At 35.7% G+C, this 22,049-nt stretch overlaps 2 protein-coding genes across 6 annotated transcripts; both read right to left on the minus strand.

The window, feature by feature from the left end:
• Positions 1 to 8,445: 8,445 nt before the first annotated feature.
• LOC113759671 lies at positions 8,446 to 11,072 on the minus strand. Its single transcript, XM_027302250.1, has 2 exons — positions 9,627 to 11,072; positions 8,446 to 8,881 (listed from the first exon to the last, which is right to left on the minus strand). The coding sequence occupies exon 1, from the start codon at positions 10,718 to 10,720 to the stop codon at positions 9,632 to 9,634; it is 1,089 nt and encodes a 362-aa protein (XP_027158051.1). The 5' UTR covers positions 10,721 to 11,072; the 3' UTR covers positions 8,446 to 8,881; positions 9,627 to 9,631.
• A 2,824-nt stretch (positions 11,073 to 13,896) lies between these two features.
• Positions 13,897 to 21,785, minus strand: LOC113779640 (protein IQ-DOMAIN 1). 5 transcript variants are annotated; one of them, XM_027325303.1, is made up of 9 exons: positions 21,690 to 21,783; positions 21,492 to 21,618; positions 20,786 to 20,899; positions 19,450 to 19,558; positions 18,491 to 18,736; positions 17,626 to 17,853; positions 16,939 to 17,052; positions 15,178 to 15,700; positions 13,897 to 14,666 (listed from the first exon to the last, which is right to left on the minus strand). In XM_027325303.1, the coding sequence occupies exons 4-9, from the start codon at positions 19,531 to 19,533 to the stop codon at positions 14,515 to 14,517; spliced, it is 1,347 nt and encodes a 448-aa protein (XP_027181104.1). In that variant the 5' UTR covers positions 19,534 to 19,558; positions 20,786 to 20,899; positions 21,492 to 21,618; positions 21,690 to 21,783; the 3' UTR covers positions 13,897 to 14,514. The 5 variants fall into 5 exon arrangements, with proteins under 5 accessions (XP_027181104.1, XP_027181121.1, XP_027181112.1 ...); XM_027325320.1 differs by lacking the exon at positions 21,492 to 21,618 and having other exon boundaries at positions 21,690 to 21,785; XM_027325311.1 differs by lacking the exon at positions 21,690 to 21,783 and having other exon boundaries at positions 21,517 to 21,678.
• Positions 21,786 to 22,049: the final 264 nt, after the last annotated feature.

The raw sequence follows: 22,049 nt of genomic DNA on the forward strand, positions 1-22,049 counted from the left end.
GCCATTAGACCTAACTTTTCTGAATTTTGGAAGTCAGAAAATGCAAAGAAAGATAATAACACACAATTTTGCTTTCACATCATGTGGGGATAGGTGTCTGAAAAATTAAGGTTTCACGATTCTTGAAACCGTGTAGGATCATTTCACCGTTTGGATTAGCTGTTTTTGTGTGTTTTTTTGAAAAAACTTTACTGTAACAGTGTATATGAAAAAATTTTGTATGAGATTTTTTTGAGTTGTTTTTGTTTATATATTACTGTAATATTGTATTTGAAAAACTTGTTTTTTAAAAGTAGGGAAATCCAAATGGAGTTACGTTTTCACGGATAATACTTGTAGCGTGACCAAATTTTGGCCCTCATTCAAGAAGTGTGAGATGTAACCAAATCTTAAACTATGGAATGCTCCACAGGTTCAAGGCAACAAAAATCATCTCTCTTTTTCCTTCACGGATTTGCTAGGCTGACCTTGCCTCTTTTTAAAAAAATAAAATAAAACATCATAATTTCATTAAAATCTGCTCTAATTGCAGAAGTTATATTATTAAACATACACAGATATCAAAAATCAAATCAAAAGAATGGATACTACAGATATAAAGAACTGACGAAAATTACACTGTAAAGCTGTAAAAAATATATTTTAAAAAATGAGACAAATAATTGGTAGCCTGACCTTGCTTAGACCATTTGATTTTGGTAATTAGTTGAGTCATTGCTTTCGTACAACCAACCCATACCCTTCCACTCCTGACTCCACCCCATAACTTAGCAACAAATTTGGTTAGCAAATTACAAATTATGCTGTACATGGACAAACGTTGTTGGTGCCCAAATCCCTACTAAAGCACTTGCTTTTCATCACCAAAAGTGATTTAGCTAATAGCTATAGACATGCCCCTCACAGGGCAACTCGTTTGGTCACGGTTCACCCGCAAGGATTCGAGTCCCGTGGTTAACGTGTTCGGGGGATGGGACCTCTCCTTCCGGGTGGGAGTGGGATTAGTCGGACCCGTAAGAATTGACCCGAACACCCACTCCGTCAGCCAAAAAAAATAATAATAATAAAAAATAGCTATAGACATGAAACAATGACCTTACTTTTCACAATTTTAGTCCATTACTACAATTATTTACTTAGTTGTGGTTTGGTAACAAAATTCCGTCTAAATTATGAGCAAAAGGTCATCAACTTGAAAAAAAAAATTCCCAAAAAAAAAAAAAGATACTCATTATCTCTATTTTTTTTAAAAATTCTTCAATTCATCATCATCCTAATTGGGGTCCCTAAATTTGTTTCCTGACCAAAGTTTTGTTGTTACACAGGAGCTAAAGCCGTTTATAGTTCTATTGATTAGCGCAAGAAATACTACTGTATAGCATTATACATGATTTGTTAAGCCTCTTAAGAATAGTCCTAGTTGATAAGATTACCTACAATAAATAGAGAGATTACAATATAAGAGACTACAGCTAACATAAAGTTAGAATGAGCTCACACATAGTGAGACTTGAATCTTGGTCCTATTAACTTTTTAACTTCTCATCTTGCTTTATGTCCCATCCACACGTACAACTTCTCCATTTTTCAAAAGGAGCTAAAGATGAACATTGAGTAGTATTTCTTTTGGCTATCCCTTCCTTGTGCTGTGCTAGCCGACCTAGCTCGATTTTCGCCCTTTTTGCTGTGTCCACTCGAAGATTTTATTCCTTTCCTAGCCCTTCATCTTTCCTGTTCCTTTTTGACATTAACACTTTCGGCCGCTTGAGAGACTTACTATCTCTCTGAAAGTAGTGTCACATAATTTGGCATGGCATCGATTATTACTTTTAGGATTAATTTTTTCTATACTGACAATGTATACACTGTCAGTTTTAAATGAATGACAATTATGTAAAATTTAAATTTAAAATTTAACTTTTACGCATGTTTTATGATTTATGAATCTAACGGTAACAGTGTATATACTATCAGTGTATATAAAATTTACCCTTACTTTTATTACAACAATCAATAAGAAGCTTTTGCTTTCAACCTTGACTAGTAGTCCAAGACCTCATCAGTGGTATTATACTGCCCATTTAAATAGTAATACATCAGAAGAAAAATTGACACATTTGGATTCAAATAGTTATGAACAGCAATCGGTAGTTTTGTCTACGTTTAGATTGTCAATTCTAAACAATAATGTCAAACTCTTTGAGCACGTAGCTTGCAGATAATTTTGAGACTTCATAAAACACACCAAGATTTGATGTCTAAGTTGTCAATTTGAGTTTATTACGAAGACTTTATATAAAGAGAAAAGTGTACTTGGACCGAACAACTCAATCTATGATTGATGTCGCGTTCAGTTCAAGACTGCAGGAATCTGAAATCATGAAGTTCAGATGAGGGCTTTGTTCTCCTACTGCCAGACTGCATTTTGTTGGATTGGTGTTTGAATGGTTTAAGGTTTTACCATTCTTGAAACTATGTACCATAATTTCGTACACCACATTGTTTTCACAGTAAGTACATATATTGTGTGGCTTTGACCTTAAAATTATAGAATTGTTAGATACAATGTTGTTAAACTCGGATCGGATAGCGACTTGACTAAACTATTGGGTTAGGAGTTAACTGATTAGGATTGGTTAGATCGTTCTCAAAAACCTGCTAACGTTAGCATGATGTTATAATTATTTCATATTTTTATAAGTTTCAAAAATATTGAAATTAAGTTCTTGGTTATATTTGACCAATCATGAAAAATGTTCCAAAAATATTAGACTTGCAATCAAATATATACCTAATATTTATATATAAAAATGTAAATTCATGGTTAAAATATATCGATTCTCCAAAATTACTTGAAAAACTAAATTAAAACAAATTAATGCAAGTTGGAATCACTGATGCTAAATTAATAAGATCATAGGGATGAAAATATCTTGATTTAGAGATCATTTAGAAAAGCGAGTGATTTTGATATTTACACTAAATGGATGGCAGTTTCTTATTCCTATTAATAAATGAAAGTGTTACAATTTAGGTAACTTAAATTATGTTAGGGAAAAAAAGAAAGAAAAGTTTGAGAATCGGATCAACCAATCGGATCGGGTCACTGATTTAGCTAGTTTTCTATGGTTTCGACTGGTTTTTGACTAAAGCGGCTTTATACTACAAACCAATTTGGAAAAGATGGCTGGTTCACGGTCAGACTGATCGAACCGGCCAATCTAGTTCGGATCTAACAACACTGGTTAAATATAACTAGATTTGAAAATGCCCGAGAATTAACTACTAGGCTAATGGCCAAAGAGTTGAACTCCCGCCTAATAGAACAGAGTTTAAATCCTGATTTGCAGGTTTGGGGGTAGAGAGGGAATCGGGGAGTGGGGGAGGTTCAAGAAGAAAAAGGGGACTTTGAATTCTTGAATTTATGTTGAAATAAGCCAAAGTTGATCTTTTTTCCCCTTTGTTTCATGTATTTGCGAGGATGGCCTTGCTTCGATCATCTCTATTTTGGTTAGTAACTAAGCAAGAAGTTGACCCCGCGTGAATGGTCCAGCGGTAGCGCCTCTCACCGGTGACCCTTGAGGTCTCAAGTTCGAGTCTCCGCTTCGCTGGATTCCTCCGCGCACTTAACGTGTTCGGGCTCCGGGCTCGGGCCGCAGGGGATTAGTCGGGCCCCGTAAGAATTGACCCGAACACTCCTGTGTCGAAAAAAAAAAAAAAAAACTAAGCAAGAAGTTCGATTGTCAAATTGCAAATTATGCTGCCGGTGGACAAACTTCAATTATCCAAAATCCGTACAATTTACATAAAGTGATGAACTATAGACATATGTCAACGAACTTTATATTTAAAAACTTAGTCCACTGCTATAATTATTTCTTTAGGTATGGTTTGGTGAAAAAAGGTCCGTCTAATTATCATTTTATGGTCCACCAACTTAAATATGTTTTACAAAAAAAAAAATTTCAGCAAGAGAGAAGTGGAATTTAAGAAATGAGAAAGAAGAAGAGGAATTTGAACTAATGACCAACTTTTCATTACTCTAATTAGTTCTTTGGGTAAGGTTTAGTGGAATACGTCGGTCTAATTATCAATTTATGGTCCGCCAACTTAGATACTTTTGACAAAAAAAAATTTCAGCAAGAGACTAGTCGAATTTAAGAAATGAAAAAGGAGAAGAGGGATCTGAACTCGCGACCAAACTTAAATACTTCACTTTGAAAAAAAAAAATTGATGTAATATTTTAACTCCATTAATTATTCCTCAATTGATCATCATTCTTAGTTTCAGAATGGGGTCCCTAAAGTTGTTTCATGACCAAAAAGAAGCCCAAGCTGTGATTGGGAAAAAAAAAAATTTAAGGGGACCAGAGTCCTTTGCTTGGGGCTTTCATCTTCCTATTGTGGTCCACGTAGCTGCTCATAATTTGTCTGTCATTGTCTTTATGCGTTCGTGGCAAATTTTTTGTGTTTGTTATGTCCAACCCGAATTTTAATTTAGTTGTTCTCTTACAAGTGTTATGTCCAGAAAGTTGTGAACAATTAATACCCCTTTCTTTTCCTTTTTTTTTTTTTGATTTTTCGAAAGGAACTAATAGTTGTTAACATTTGATTGATTGGCAAAGGTAATAGTCATCAAAGATGATTTTTATGTCTTTTGGGGATGGTTCCAGTTGTCTTTCTACAATCTAATTCTAACTTTAAATTGTCCAGCAAGCAGACATTTGTCAGTAACAAATAGAATTTTGAAATCTACATAGCACCAAAACAAGAATTTCTATGATATAAGCAAGACAATCATCTTCCACAAGATTGATCAATGATGATAAGGGCTTCAATGCAATTTACCACTATTTGTAGGATTAATATTTCCTACAATACCAGTATACTTGGATGAATAATAATTATGTAAAATTTGAATTTGAAATTCAACTTTTGTCTATGTATCATAGATCTAACGGTAAAATTGTATATACTGCCAGTGTATATAAGATTTACTTTTATTTATATAGCAATAAATCAGTAGAAAAAGTTGATTCATTTAGAACTCAAATTGATCAAGGAGTGACCATTAATTTTACCAAGGTTTCACAATATCAAATTTCAATGACACGCTAGGACATAATATATTAGGGCCACAAACTAAAAGACCAGATGTTGATTTCTAAGTAGTCAATTTGCTTGTGAACAACAGTGTGCTCGGGTCAAAGCATAAGATAAAAATTGACAGATTTTTTACAAAATCATCTGTCTACTCAATTTCGGAAAAGCCATTCACCCCATGCCCCCCCCGCCCCCCGGCCCCGCCCAAAAAAAAAAGAAGAAAGCTTTAATAAAACTATTCTATATAGGCCCCATGTTTTGTGACGTGGCACCGTCTATTCTTTGAGATAGTGACCGCACAAAACAAAATCCCTCTTGATAATGAAGGTGCAACAAAGCAAGCAATTTTTGACTTCCAAGATGATAGATTGAACTATTATTCGTGGTAAAAATATAAGACATGAAATAAAACACGGTAATTTCATATGCACAACAAAAATTTGGGCATGGATAATACATGACTCTAAAATATATATCATGTTTGGATTACTTTAGTGCTTTCATTTACTTTTCAAGTGTTTCTTGGATTATGAACCAAATGAAATTGGATGGTATCATCGTTTCATTTTCTTTTTTTTTTTAAGGATGAAAATTATGCAATATCCTAACATTCTAGGTTTTGCTAAAAAAAATAATCTAAAAAATTATTAGACAAATATTTTCTGTGACTTGATAATGTAGATGAATAGTATCAATATGGTTGCGCTACAAGTCTTCCCCTTGATATATTTTCCGGGGAAAGAAGTTGATTTAACCAAATTACAAGGGAGGTAAATATAATTTACCCTTTTGCTGCCCTGTATTAGGTGTTCGGTCACCGACACTGATGATGCATGAATGAGGAGGTCCTCAAACGGAAAGTACATAGTAGGCCCAACTAGTGGGCCTAGGAGTCCAATAAGTTTCATTCTTGTCGGCCGCATAAGATTAAAGGGAATGTGAGCACATCCTCTATTCGGTTTAATAAAGGCTTATAATCTACCTAAATCCCTCTATAGTTGTTGTTTGGATTATTTAAAATGTATTTGAATTTGTGATTCACTAATTATCAAAATATATTTTAAACACTATATTATAATTTATAAAATCAAATATCTCATAAACAATTTAAACAATTAGAGAGATTTGAGAGGATTTCAAATCTTTCGTCAAAGTTCTCAATCCAGATGAAGGACAGGATATCAAGGGAAAAAAAGAATAAAGGAATTTTACTTTGGATACTCCTTCATAGTGAATTCTCAGCTATATATGCAATATGCTTGTAGTATATGGAGACAAGGAAGAGAAGAAGGATTAATAGTTTCTTTCATGAAGCACTTGAAAGTAAGCAAATAAATTTTAGTGGGAAAAAGTCGAAGTAAATTGGCTTCAGATACTTTACAAATAACGAAGGAACAAAGAAAATTCCCATAAATAATGAGGAAGAAAATAAATTATATTTACCTTTCTTTCAAGAGGGGTTACAAAAAAATTAGAATAGTTTTCTATAAAGGCAGACCCTCGTGGTCCACCAAGAAAAGGAAAGACCAAAGGACCTCGTTCATTGATTGGAATATGAAAGACAGGTTACAATTACTTGGAATCTTAATGATGAAAAGGTTGTAGAAGTTACATGCATCACTAACGAAAATGTATGAATTGCAATTTGAACAAGTTACAAGAGCAATTAGCCTTTTTTGGCCATAATTATGGTGATTATGAAGCCACAGAAGAAGTTACGATTGCCTTCTTTGAAGTTTTATGTTATGGTAGCCAAAACTTTGCTGTTGCCATTGATACCCTTCAAAGTTCTCATACTTCCAAATTCGAACTTGTGAGCAGAGAATGCACATTATATTTAAAAGGCATTTGATGAAAAGTGGTATTGCATTTTGTAACCAGCTACTCCTTCCGTCCCAATTATTCTTCCGTCCCAATTATTCTGTCATATTTTGAAAATTCAAAATTTTAAAAATAGTGATTTAATTTTGATATTTATACTCCTCTTTCTAATCTTATCCTCATAAATTTAAATTTTAAATTTAAATAGTAATATACATATAATTAAAGGGAAGAGTTATATTAAAAGAAGATATTAAAAAATATTTTAATCTTTTTAACAAAATAAATATTTTGAGACATTCTAAAATAAAAAGGAGGACAGTATTAATCGGGCAATGCTAGTAGCAAACTTGTGGTGCAGTTTCTACTTTTTTTTTTATTTTAGTTGCCTGTCACGGTATTCAGGGCTTTGCCCTGACTAATCCGTTAGTCGACTCGGGTCGCATACCTGACTGTGGTGGGTGAGTCTCCCAACAAGAATGGCTGCGTACGCAAGGTTTCGAACCGAGACCTGCTTAAACGGAATCAAGCTGCTTGACACTTGGCCCAAACCCGGTTGGTGCAGTTTCTACTTGTGTTTCTACTTGTGTTACAGTGAGATGATATCGCAAACTTGTGGTGCAGTTTCTACTTGTGTTACAGTGAGATGGCATCACATTTGTGTCCATCATATCAATTATTAGATCCTGTCAAATAGATGGGCCCCTCCCTATGTCACGAGATCGGTACTAAAAATAAAAAACATTTATTCTTACTTAATTGGTAAAATATACTACTCCATTGACGTAATACAACCTTGACCATCGGACTTGTATATTAGACTAGAAGAGTTGGTACACCTATACCTAAATTTGGCTAACTTAAGTTTAACCATAGAACTTTTAGTTTAACGACCTTACATAAACTTATCCTTAACCTTCTCTTTATTTTACCTCAAAAATTTTTACTTTACCTACCAAAGCAATCTCAGGCTCAAGATATTGTTCTATCGAATGGCTTGATAATGACTCCGTGATAAAGAATACGTCCAAATTGTCAGAGAAAAAGGAATCCTAGAAAAAGGCAAATTCCATTAGGTGAGAATAATTGCAATTAGACCATCTATAATATTGTCCAGTTGCAGCCGTAAAAGTTTTGGCCCAAAGAGAAGCAACTGCAAACTTTGGTGATGCCAAAATAACTTCAAGTTGCTGCTATTCCTTCTTTTCTGTCGGGACTAATGCTAGAAATTAAGCATAAAAACGCCCACATTAGTTTCTAGAACACCATTATTTAACAAGAAATCATAAGTAAATTAAATAGCATTTTCCAATTCCCAAGTATAGCCAAGTGCCACGAGGGAAAATGATGACAAAAAATTCTTCATTTCTTGTATGAATTTAAGACTCCACCATTTCCACGGTTGGAAATGGATATGAGAATCACCACTGACAAAAAGAGGGAAGCACTTGCAAATGGAATAACCCAACACCAAAGCAAAGAGAAGGTCAAAGATAAAAAGGTAGAAAAAAGGGCCAAGAGTGATGCCAAAAAGAGAGAATTTCCTACCTTGGATTTTCAACTTTTCCAATGGCAAATACATACAACCATCCAACTGGATTCAGATGTTGCAAATGACAAGCAATTAGGCCTTAGGACTTCTTTCATTCCTCTATGGACTATGGCCGTTCTTTCGTGTCATTCGCATTGTTAACCATCCATCCAACTATATGTACAACCACACAGAATTATTAAGAATCAACCCCAATACTGATATTACAGTTTACACCTAAACGTACATTTTGACCACTTTGCTTCTTAAGCCTCATCCACCCTTTGCTTAATTTGGACTCCTTGGGTTCCTTTGGTTGAAGGCCTTCTATTACAGCCCCTTCAAAACCTTATCCCACGTGGTACTCCAAAACCTTGTATACATAGATAGCCTAGGAAAATTTTATCCCCTTTTGCTTCTCCTTACCTGTTGAACAGAAAAATCAACATGATTTCACCAAGCTGCTAACTAAAATTGCTAACTAAATAGCACAATTTAATAAGAAACCTTCAAGCCAAAATTGCTAAATCCAAACCCTACATGTTTCCATTTTCTTTTACATTTACTTTTGAAGATCTATTTCTGATGCATTTTCAAGAATAAAATCATGGACCCTTACCAACTCAGCAACACCTTAATTAGCTAAGCTACATTCATGATTCTTCCATATTTAGGATATAAACTAGCAAAAAGTAAAAACAGCTACTAACCATAAAAGACAATAACCATTTTGCCATTTGAACTTTAGACCATATATAACAGAGAAACAGAACCCCAAAACAAAAAATTGAGAACTTTTGAAAGCACCAATCTCACATGAAATTTGCTTAATTATGGCCTTTTCATCCAACAAATGAAAGAAAAAGATCTCCCCATCAATATCGTCCATCTTCCCACCTAAAAAAGGCCAGAATGACACAGACTTTTTTATTTACTCCAAGATAAAAAAACAAAGGTACCGACTTTTCACCACTCAATGTCAAATTTACAGGTAGCGGATTAGACCAAATACTGTACTAGCACCACTACTATCCGCCCACATCACCAAAAATATCCACCACCACCGATTCTCCACACAATTCTAACTCACCCCAACTCATCAAAATCCATCCCGAGTCAACTCACAAACCCCAATTAAGGCAGAACAGAAATCTGGAGCTAGAAAACTTACCAAAATCAGTCCTTGAAAATGACTGAATCTGCAATTTCCATCAATGGCTTCAAGCAACCAGGCGAAAATTTCCTCGCAAACATGTAAGAGTACGAAGAATTCGAGCGCCTTAAACGATGAATCAGCTCAGGAGACACCTCAGGTGGATTATAAGTATGAGGATGTCCATCGACACTGTCGGTCCAATTAACCCGAGTTAATGTATATTGGGAACACCCCTCCAGATCCGTCATTGATAAAAGTGTAGGAAAATAATGCTCTTCAGGATAACAAGACTCTACATTTATACAAGGCATCTTGAACTTATTCCACAAACGCCTATCTTCAATAACCTTGAGGGCATGTCTTCGAGATAGCGTAAAAAACTGCGAGCCCACTCGAAATTGATCGAAACTAACTTCTGGGGTCATCACATTTTCCCCTCTAGCATTGTACCGATCCCACAAAGTCGGCGAATCGGAGAGGATCTCAATGTAACTCAAGTATTCGAGGTTTTTCGACAGCTTGTGGAGGTCGAACAGGAATTTGTAGAGGTAGTTGAAGGAGTGGAGTGGGATGCAGTTTTGGGAGACTAGCGTGAAGTATGCATTTGACGGGTCGTCGAGGAGGGCGGTGGCAAGGAGGCGGCGGGCGGCGGAGATCAAAGTGGGGGAAGATCGTTGAGTTCTCTTAGATGGGATAAATTTATCGGCAAAAACGCCGGTGGGTGGGGTGATTTTGACAGAAGGGTCGGCGTGGACGTAGATATTGTAGAGACTTGGGCGGGTTTGGTTGAAGAATTTTTCCCAGAGGGGGATGAAGTAGAGGTCGGAGTTGGTGAGGAAGAGGAAGGCAATTTTGGGGCGGAAGGTGGAGGTGGAGCCGAGGCGGGATTTGGTGGAGGGGAGGTGGGATTTGACGGAGGTGGAGGTGGAAGAGGAGAGGGAGATGGCTTTGTGGAAGAGGGACAAGTCGTCGAACTCGTCCGGGGCGGTGATGGTGAGACGGCGAGGAGGGAGGAAGGATGGGGCTATGAAGTAGAAAAGGACCGGTAGGCAGAGCAGAAGTGTGAGGGTTGGGATGAGCGGAGATGAAGGGTAGGATACTATTGGCATTGTTGGTCTGTGGGTGTTTGGGGTTGGGGATTATTGGGAAAGTGGGAAATTTTTGGATGGAGGGTTTTGATTAGTAGGAGTGGTAGTAGTACTATTTAATGCATTTGGTGGGAAAATTGATGGATTTTTTGGCTTTTCTCCTTTTTTTTCCTTTTTGTTTGGGGGATTTTTTTTTGGGTTGGGTGTTTAAGGTGGTGTGAAAATGTTGATGATTCAAGAATTGGGGATTTGGGGAGATTTGGGAATTGGGGGAGAGGAAATGGTTGAAGAAAGAGTGATCTTGGGATGGGCTATGAGGGATTTTGGAGGAGGAAAGGGAGAAGGGAACAGTCGAGATCCAGCAGGAAAAGGGAGATAATGAGAGGTGGGGACTGGTGGAGGGTTGGAGTAATGTGTTGCAGTCCAAAAGCAGGTAAGTGCTCAGCTGGTTGTATGCAGAAGGAGACTGTCTTGTTTTTTGGTGATAAAAAAAAGGTCAAAAAACCTAGCTATCACTAAATTATTAATCAGATCATATTTTAGCAATCAAACTATTTTTCGTCAGTAATTGACCACTAAACAACTTAATCAGTAAATTCATAATCATTTAGTCGATAATTACTCTTAATCTGTGAAATTAATTGTACACGTGATAAAGTGCGGGGTAATTTTATCCAACAACTACGGGATCCTATTTCACAGATTAACTGCTAATTTTACAGATTAAGAGCAATTATCGACTAAATGGTCACGAGTTTATTGATTTAGTTATTTAGTGGCCAATTACTGACAAAAAATAGTTTGATGGCCAAAACTTGACCTGACCAATAGTTTAGTGGCCGCCGAGGTTTTTTACCCTAAATAAAATTTGGATGTATTTGGAAGCTTTATTTAATACAGGGAACATAATAGATTGAGATGTAAGTAAGGAGATGTTGCTTTTTAGTAACTGATTTGGTCAGATTTGGATCTTGTTAATTTGAAGTATCGAGCCTGCAGTATACAGTAAATTGGAATCCAATAAGTTTATGGTAGTGAATTTATGGAAATTAATGGAAGAATAACTGGAAGATTTTTCAGTTATTCTTCAAGAATTGAATTGGATTAGTATATCGGTTTGGCTAAAACTATTTAAAGTTTTTAGGTGTCAGTTTTTTCTCAAAAAAAGTATAATTAATTTGAGAAAGTGTCACAATTTCAGGAATTCAATAGATATGAATGAATGTATTTATGTTGTAAATACAGTATAATTTAAGTTCTTTAATGAATGCCCCACTAGTTGAAAAATTCTTACTATATATATTTAAAAAAAAAAGAGTGACTTTTAATTCTCTGATATGGTCAAGGGAAGAACTTTGACAGTGGTAAATTCTCCAAGGGAAAAAGCATATATCATGTACATTTTTGGCATATATCCTGTAGATTTTAGGCTTGCTAGATTCGTCAGTTGCAGTGAATGATCCAAGCAGCAAGCATCTCTATTTTCTCAATCGTCAAAAAAGTCCAAAATAGCATACATTACCTTTTTACAATCACGTTTTAACCTTGATTGGATTGTAGTTTTTCACAAAAAAAAAATTTACATAAAACACTCACGAGTACCCATTTACCTCATATTTATCAAATCGTTATATGATATTTTTCTATAAAAACTTCTAAAAAAATATCAACAAGACAAACGGAAACATAATTGTATGATCATGCATAATGCTTTCCCTGAACAAACCTCTTGTAAAGTCCAATAAAGGACACTTAACAAATTCTTATATGCAAGTTCAAAAGGGATCAAACCTTAAGTTTTGATAGGGTGGGAGATTAAGAGTTCAAATCTTATCTTCCATTATTTTGCCACTATATGTGTCTTCTCCAGATTTATATGAATGTGTAGTACATTCGTCTGGTTCGATGGTAATTCAATCCATATAGATTACTCAATTGGATCGGTTCGGTTGAGCCTCTCCATAAAATGCTAGACTAAAAGTAAAGGTAGGGTAGATGTTACCAATTGATCCAAAAAAAATTCTTCTATGTACATTTAAAGCATATCTCACTAAATAAATAAGATTAATTAGTATGAGATATCAAGGACCTATTTTAGGTATTTTAATTATTTAGTGAGATATGATTAGTATTGGTTCTGCAATGTGACATATTTTGACCATGCATTACCATCCTCAAGATTATACACTCTTACTAAAATCGTGAAAAACTATTATTTTAATTTTTTTCTTCAATAGAAATTAAAAAAAAAAGAACTAGCCAATGTGTTCAAATATTATCATGGAAGGAAATGACATTTTTTTCCTTTTAATTTTTCCATCCATTAAAGATACCATCATAGGGGTAAAATACCTTGATTTACCCAAGTTGGCTCCAAATACTACAACGAGATAATTTTTGCTTTTAAAATGGAAAAGATAATCCATTTCAAAATTTTAAGCAATTCTTCTCACTTTGTACATTTCTTTCTTGTGTCTGTTTGCTAAATTCTTTCCGTCTGTGCTTTTCCTTCGCTGTGGCCAACCAATAACTATAAGCCGTAGCTTAGCAAAATTTGCTTCTAAGTTAGTTAAAGGTGTGAATTGGATGTTGGATTTTCCAGTGTGGCTGGAAGAGTTAGCTCAGCAAAATTATTGTTTGAAACCAACCCCCCCCCCCCCCCCCCCAACAAAAACAATCTCCCCAACAACACCAAAAATAATGATCAGCTTCCTCAACATTTGATGAGTATATAATAACCTGGCTTTGAAAAGCTTGAATCCCACAAATAATTATAACATGAATAAGCTCAACTTTTTTTTTCCCCACTTGGGTTTCCATAATTTTGAATTCGGACGGCCAAACTTTCTAAAGATGACATCTCAACTATAATGTGCAGGTATAGATTGATTTTCTGGCAGAAAGAAGATCAATTTTAACATGATGGATGACATCTCAATTTTCTTGTTTCCTACTTCCAGAATTTCCTCCATAAGGACAATACTTTAAGGTGTTGTTTGACGAGGAAACAAATAGAACTACTTCTGGAGTAACATGAATCTTTCTCCCTTTTGTTTTGGGGGTAAGGAAGGCTCAAAACCATGAAAAGCTAAGCAGGCTTATTTACCACTAATCTACTATGAACCTGCTGATGCCTCAACATTTCAGGGACACAGGAGAATGGTAATAGATCAGTCTAACATGAGAATGTGCTTTTCTATCTCAATCTCCAATAGATGAAATTGCAATATGAGTACACAACGGGCCAGTGACTTCTGTCATAGTGGCCAGTGACTTCTGTTATAGTGCCAGTATTATCTTACAATCGAACTATAGAATCAAGTGCAGTATAGAATACTGACAAGGATTTGAACACAGATGAATTCATCATTCATCAGATAAATCTTACTTCAAGTCACTAAAATTTTGCACTTAAAACATATACCCTTCAAGCCTGCCAAATTCTTGAGTCTGATCTTATGAATAAATTGAACAAAAGAACCAATTGACAACCTTTCTACAGTGGAGGAACAGAACGAAGTCTCTCAACATATGAACCAAACTTAAGACAAGCAGCTCAGAAATAGCTAACAAAACAAGAGAATAGCCGATAAAAAATGATGACATGACAACCGTTACAACAGCTTGAGTAGCTCCGAGAAGATTTATTCCTGCAACAACACCTGTCTTCCATCCCTGCCCTGACGATATTGCCAGAAAAAAGAGGAACTGAAGCACTGCCAACGCATCTCCTTAAGAGAGGCCACCACTATGTACAGACTAACAAAGGCAGAACTTAATATGGAAGAGTTGCATATCCCAACAGAACATCAAGTCTAGTTGTCCACAGACTGTGCAATCGATTTGGTAGGCTTTAGATCAGTGCCATTTGCTTTGGATCTGTCCTTCAAGGGCTTCTGTACAGTAGGACTCCTTTTGACAGCATTTCTACTAGGTTGCCTAGTTGTCTGAGAGCCAAGACCTTGCCCTAAACAAGGTGAATAACCAGAATGTCCAGGTGAAAAATGGACTGGTGTTTATAGGAAGAACATCAATAAGAATGAACTTTTTAGTATTCACAGTATCCTGCTTATGGGATTCCATAATTACAAATTTTAGCATGGAAAGATGGTTGGTGCAATATTCTCATCTAGTAATTCCTACTTGCAAATACAAAAACAATGGTTTTTATCTGAGATGCTTCTACCCCAAAATAACTGGTTTATTCAAATCAAATACTGCAGGAGTTTTTATTGTGTTATGCATTATATTGCCAAACCTTCAGAAAACCTTTTCTTGTAGAACTGAAATTGCATGCAACTTTGCCCTTTTTGTCATTCTACATAACCTTTATTTCACTTTTCAGCACAGATGGAGGATAGTAAAGGCCTATTAAATTTCTACGTTGCATAGCAGAATTGCAGGATGCTCTATCAACCACATAAATGAGAATACACAAAACTGAGTGCAAAAGCAGCATCAAAGAGAGAAAAACTAACCACTAGGCAAAGAAAGCCTCTTCTTTCCCTGCTTATCTGACTGCATCGATCTCTCTTTAGGGTTGCTGTTTGATCTTGAAATGACACTGGGCTTTAAACTACCGCCTTCAGCTAAATCATCATGAATCTGTTTTAACCTTGGATTGGCAGAAACTGTGGGAGTTGTATCTTGCACTGTGGCCAACTTATTTGGGGAAGAGCTGGAGCCATCAGAATGACAAGCAGCTAATTTCTCATTTAACAGATTCAAATTGATACTTGAACGAGATGGGCCTGTTTTTTCATTTGGGTGATTTGAAGTCATTGATTTCTTGCCAGTAGATTTTGTTTGGGTTTTTATACCATTTTTTCCTTCAGTTGATCCATTCTCTTGAAGTGCCATCCCATCCTTGGTATTAATGTCTAAAAAGCGGTTTTCCCATGGACGAACGGCCATCCACCTTTCCAACCAATTCCATCCCCAGTTACTTTTATCTGGTTCGAAACCAGCTGGTGTTGCCTGCTGTCTTGATCCTGCCTGCCACTGTAACAGAGGAAATGATACTATTAAAGCCATCAAAGAAAATAAATGCAAAATGAATTAGAAAGAACAAGAGAAAACGGATACATGGGAACTTATAGCCATATAATGAAGTGTCAGAAGATAGAAACGAGGAGTATGTCAAACGTAAAAATGACAATTTGAGGCCTCTGTTCCTTGTTTTATGACAACAAATCAAAAGTTGCTCAAGCAATTTAACCAAGGCTCTAAAAAATTTAAAGGCAGTTAGGATTTACATGCCACTACTTTATAACTGAGGCTTAAAATTTAAAGAGTGAGTGGGAGTTAAGAAGTTTAAAAGGTTCACAAGTCAACTTTGAACTCAAAGCTTTCATGGAAAAGCTTACAAGATCAAACGTTTGAGGTAAGATCTCAGAAAGTATGAATTCTGCAAAAGTAATGATACATCCAGTCTTTGGTAAGTTCAGACGATCTAACTTGCATCCTAACCTCTCAGAGGTTTTGCGAACTGGAACAGGCACGTTGGGAAGAGGTAGGATGACATTAATTCGGTCATAGCTTGTAACTTAATAGACCTAACTTGCATCTCAAGTCCTTGAAAGTTTCCTGGGAGAATGGAGAGGAATTGAGAGGCAGGCAGGCTGTTTGAACCTTCAAAAGAAATCTATCAGTAACAGCTAAATTTCTGAGGAATGGATTGCATGTTCCAAATAGATTTCTGACAATGAGAATGACACTTTAATTGGAATATCCTTCAAAACATTTTGTCATAATACTTTTTCCAAATTTGGCACAAACAAGTTTAAGCACTACCTTTCGGTTAGAAGTACATTTGCACTAGTCAGCAAAATAAGTATTATTTTTACCAATCTTTTTAATTATAAGAAGGATTTCTTCAAAGAGTCAATTTTGGAAGCATTAGTTGCTCAAGGAATGAGATTTTTCTGGTACTCAGGAATCTTTATCAATGTACATGCTCTATCAGACTCTGCATGTCCAGTCAGTCTACGACATTCATCTAAAGCACTGGGAATATCTCTCAGAACACAAAAAACTGAGTCATGACTTATAATGCATGAACTGTGAATTGACATGAGAATCGAACAGAGCTAGGTAGGCTAAGCTTGGATATCTCATACATTAAGATAATTGCATCCTCATACTTTCAATTTTCACTGATCTAGTGCTTGACAATTTTTCTATAGTAAGATCACCATAGAGAATCACGGTTTACATGCTAGAGGATAAAAAATAGTTACCTGATGAGCCAAAGCATATGCCATTGCCCTTTCACGCTTAGCTGCAGCTTCCTGCCTTTTCAACAACTTGGCTTGAATATCTTCAACGGATCCAACACTATCACACCACCCTTCCTGTGTAAGAACCAAGGCAACAAAAAGAAATAAGAGTGCATAAAAGCAAAACAAAATGGAAAAAAAAGTACTTAAACAGAAAGAAAACTACTTCACTTGTTTTGGCTGTGAATTGTGGCTCAAAAGAGAGAACAGGATTCCAGCACTTTCAAATTCTACGAACAAAATATTGACACCATACATATAAACCAAAATAAATAAATAAATAAAACTACAGTCTAACATGCATTGTGAACAGAAACAATCAGACAATAGATAAGCTGCTGAATCCTGACTTTGTTCATTAGATTGTAATCGCTCTTGTCTAATTTATCAGTATAACAAATTCTTTTGTATGACCTATGGAATGTGCGTCATCTATTTTCTCAGCTTCCAAACTAGTCAAGAAAAGGTAAACTGATGCTAGAAACCAGGCAAGTCAAAAATTACAATGTCACTGATGTGACACCATATCAGCTAACCAATGTGCAAGACAGAATGATAAATATTAGCTCACTATCCATTTATTTTACATAAACACTAAGAAGTGGCCAAGAAAATATCATGAAATGATAGCATCTAGAATTTGCATACTTCTATTTCCCTAACACGAGCATCATGTTCAAGTTGTTGTTGAAGTTTCTGTTGGGCTGTTTGATTTTCCAGTGCCATACGAACACGCCTTGCTCGGACACGGGCCTGAACTCGAACTAGAGCTTGCATACAGCGGAGAGTGATTGCAGCTTGCTTTCTTACAGCATGGCCCCTAACAAGGGCTTGAAGTCTCACTAGTCCCTTTAAGGCTCTTAGAGCTCGTCTAGCCTGAAAATCATCAGCAATTTTGTGTCTAATGTCAAACTTCAAACATAGAAGACTAGGTACAATTCTTGCATTAAAAAATTTTATCCCATAAACAAAATTTTATACAAGAAAATAAATATATAATAGTTCCTTACAACTGTACTCTGGGGGTAAAACTATAAAAACAAAACAAAAAAAGGAAAACTGTACCATGATAGTATATAGCATTCAGGTTTTAAGGTTTTAAGAACTTGTAATATATGTGAAGATACTTTTCAAATCTAAGGCTATAAAATGACACTCAACAAAAACAAGTTCAAATAATATATCTTGATCTGGTATAGGTGCCTGTCCACAAGATACATGTCCCATTCCTGTGTATTGATATATTAATGTCATACCATCATTTGCTTAATTAACATATTGAAAATATATATACAATCAACTAGTACTCCTAAAACAGATTAACCATCCTCTCCCAACTAGAATTTTTGAATGCAAAGGTAGGCAATGGCTGAGTTAAGGGGAGGAAAAGTAGAATACTTTCAGCTGAAAATCTTCTAATCTATAGATCTTTAAAAGAAATAAAGATCAACAGAACAGTATATCAGGAACATACAGACAAATTGGAGAGAGAAAAAAGTGATGCAAGAAGTACCAGGAATCCTCTAAAAGCTGTTTGAATGCGGATGGCTGCCCATTCTTCTCTACTGTATTGAATTTGAGCTGCATCTGCCACTTGAAGTGAAGTAGAAGGCGTGCCAGTGGCATCTGAAAGTGAAAGTGCACTAGCATCTTCAGCTGGCCTTGCAGCATCATGACTCAATTCGTCCTGAAGTATGTCAGTATCAATTTCAACAGAATGCTTTCTCCGGTGCCAAAACTTTCCAGTAGTACTGGTCCTCTGTAAAATGTACAATATCAATGACTGATTGAGAAAGCATAGACACTGTGGAATGTGAAGCACACGTAAAATAATGTTCAGGATTTAACACGAAAATGAAAAGATGACATAAAAGCAAGAGTTCAAGATTTTCTAATTCGTAAGCACCTCTGCTTTTACAATATCCATGTTGTAGCCAGGTTCTTTTAAGTTTACCAAGAAGGAGATACTGGAGTATAGGCCAGTGCCCCTAAACCAGTAATGTGAAATGGTATGTTCATCTCTCAGAAATTGAGAAAAGATGAACTGAAAGTTTGACACCCAATGCTCTCACAGACAGGAGTGGAATATAAACAACTTAATGAGTTCCTCATTTATAAAAGAACAATAGGATATGCATACTAAGTATCATCTATGCAAGTGGAAAATCTCTATGACATGCACATCACACTTAACATTCATTACTTTGACCATTTTTTGCTCTTTCTGGATGGTAGTTGGCAAAGATAGGCTCATACTGTGTCATAATTCTTCTTCTCTTCTTTTATATCCCCAATTTATGTGACATCTTTTGTTTCACTTCTTTTCTTCCTTTAGTTTTTTGTTCAAGCTGTTGGTTTGGGAGAAGGGGGGTTGTGGCAAATAATAATAATGCCAAATTTGAAAAACTATCCACCTTGTGTCCTTCCACTCCTATTGCCCTGTGGGCACCTGAGGATTTGTTAAGTACTCACATTTTCATCCTTTTCTGAAGATTGTGATCTTTCTGGTTTCTTCAAACCAACCAAAGCTTTAATCCATTTCCCTGATACACCCATTGTTAGCAGTTTTAGCTCATCAGACCTGCAACAAGTAATATAAATGACTCAGTACTACTGCTAACTTCTAGTTGTACCTTAGAAGAACCAATGAAGAAACCCACAGAGGGAAAGCAAGTTCAATAATCAAAAAACACCTTCATATATAAGACAATCTATATGGAAAAAATACTAATCAGAGCAAAAAGGTACAGAATAGATACTCTTAAATGGGAAATGTGGTCCACGAGCATGTGATATACAGTCTTGTGCTCACCATTTGCTTCTAAGAATGGGACATACAGTATTGGTGTTGTACTTATCCATTTACTTCTAACAAGGGAGACTCTTGAGATGTACTAAACATTAAGTGACTCATGCTTACAGAATATTGCATGGGTAAAAATGCAACAATAGAATATGCACTGACAGTGATTTCACCTGATCCATGCTGTACCAAAAGCGCTCTATGCCTGCTTACTTCCCACAAGAATGTTAATAAAGCTCAACCGCCAAGATGTCTTCTCAAATTAGTAGTGTTCAAAAATTACAATTTTTAATTTCTTCTATCTAAACTACGATAACTGAAAGAATAGAATTCTCAAATTCTTAAAATGAGGTGGTAGAGTTAATTCCCAAAAGAATAGGTAATGACCTTGCACGAATCATAAAATGACTTTAGTACTGTTAAAATCTTAAGTAGCAAAACATGTTAAATAATCCCAAATTTTCCATTTTTCATGTGCTATTTCATACAAAGCAAGAATCTTGTTACTTATGTGCTACTTCATATGAAGAAAGAATCCTGTTACTTAACTAGTGTTGCACTCAGCAGTTTAAGCATGAAGCATCTTGCTCAATTCACTTCTTTGTTTACACCTTAGTGTCATAATCCAGTAATAGTTCTTGCAGTCTTCATCACAGTCATTGAGCTGCTTATATAATTGCTCATGTTACACATTACTCTTAAGGAAAACACACTATAACCACCAAGCTCTAATCTTAAAGTTGGCTACCCAAACAATCATCTTGGTACACCTAGCATCACAACAAAACTTCTCTCTTGGGATTTTGTGAGCATGGGATAGCATATCACATAGAAAGTTATGAAAGCTGCTCGTCACTGCTGTTGAATAGACAATGCAATAATGCATCACATATATGGAATGAAATGCAATGGATGAACAGGAACCCCTGATATATGAGGTTGACTAAACATCTACTACATTGTTAAACCTCTACATCATAATCCATCCCCCAACTAAATACTCACCTTCAAAAGGAAAGCTTTATGTAACTCCAAAGCATCCAATTGAACAAGACTATTTCTTTGTTATAAACAATGCAAAATGTAATCTTCCCATGCCATCCACTCCTCTCTTTTCACCTGAGAAGCACGGTAACAGAAATCATTGTCACTTTTGCAATTCAGAAAAATAATTCACTACAAAACAGGACATCCATAAGTACCAAATGTAAAACTCATAAACCATCTATAAGATTAAAAATAATGGATAAATTTTGCAAATAATTAGGCTTGTATTGCACAGATCTTTACTGGTGCAGAATGATGACCTCTTTGATGACAATGAAAACTACTTTATCATCCGCAACATCAATTATGATAAAATAGTAGAAGTAACCCGTAATTACCAGCTCTATCATTAGTTTTCCCATTTGTGAAACATCTAAGCTAATCAAACAGAAACCTAAAACAATAAAATGAAATAATTGAATTCCTTTAATCCAATAAGCTTGACACATACTGAACTAACTTGATCCCTTATCTTACAAACAAACATACAATTCAAATGGAATTCCAGAAGACCTCAACTTAAGAGCCAAAATTCAAAACACCCCCATCAAGAAACTGGATGGTGAGTGCTACAGTGATGAAAACTCAGCTAAAGTTTCGAACTTTATGGATCATGCCAGCTCATGTTGTACTAAATTCACCTAAAACTGAAAAAATACCCCACCAGAAGAAGACAAAAAGAATAATACACTGCTGACTGCTCCAGCTAAGTGAAAGGAAAGCCCAGTTGAGACAATTCAGCAAACGAGAAATGCAGATCTATAGATCATCTAACTGGCATGCGTATATAACTGCAAGAAAGAGCTGAATTCAAATCATGGTGGGCACGTTTGAGAAAAACAAAAGGAACCCTTTTCTTTACCTCAAGTAAAAATGATGGGTTTTTGAAGATACTTCAGAAAAAGAACCTGAAAACAAAAAATGGGTGCTTGGTTGTTTGGACTCAATACAATGGGAGAAGAGTTAATGATGACTAAATATTAATTTAAATGCGAAAAAGGGACTTTTTTTTGATGTTTTTGGCTTCTGGTTTTCTTGTTGGGGACGGATCTAATTATGTCTAATCTTGTCTATGTGGGAAAGTAATCTCGTAATAATAATTAATCTTCTATGTCTCAATCACAATCAATCAGCCAAGGGAAAGGTCAACTCGTGGTCAACGGTATTCGAAAGCTTTAGACAAAGGTGTAATTATTTTCTGTTAGTATTCTTTTTCTGACAG

The sequence above is a fragment of the Coffea eugenioides genome, chromosome 1, assembly GCF_003713205.1.
Source record: "Coffea eugenioides isolate CCC68of chromosome 1, Ceug_1.0, whole genome shotgun sequence".
NCBI lineage: Eukaryota > Viridiplantae > Streptophyta > Magnoliopsida > Gentianales > Rubiaceae > Coffea > Coffea eugenioides.

Excerpts from the sequence above, each read along its gene's own strand:
- LOC113759671 (XM_027302250.1), bottom strand. The coding sequence starts at position 10,720 with ATGCCAATAGTATCCTACCCTTCATCTCCGCTCATCCCAACCCTCACA.
- LOC113779640 (XM_027325320.1), bottom strand. The coding sequence starts at position 19,533 with ATGGGTGTATCAGGGAAATGGATTAAAGCTTTGGTTGGTTTGAAGAAA. Across the intron at positions 17,053-17,625 it reads CTCGTGTTAGGGAAATAGAA|GAAGGGTGGTGTGATAGTGT; the intron begins GTATGCAAATTC and ends GTTCTTACACAG. Across the intron at positions 14,667-15,177 it reads GAGGCTTTCTTTGCCTAGTG|GGCAAGGTCTTGGCTCTCAG; the intron begins GTTAGTTTTTCT and ends CACCTTGTTTAG.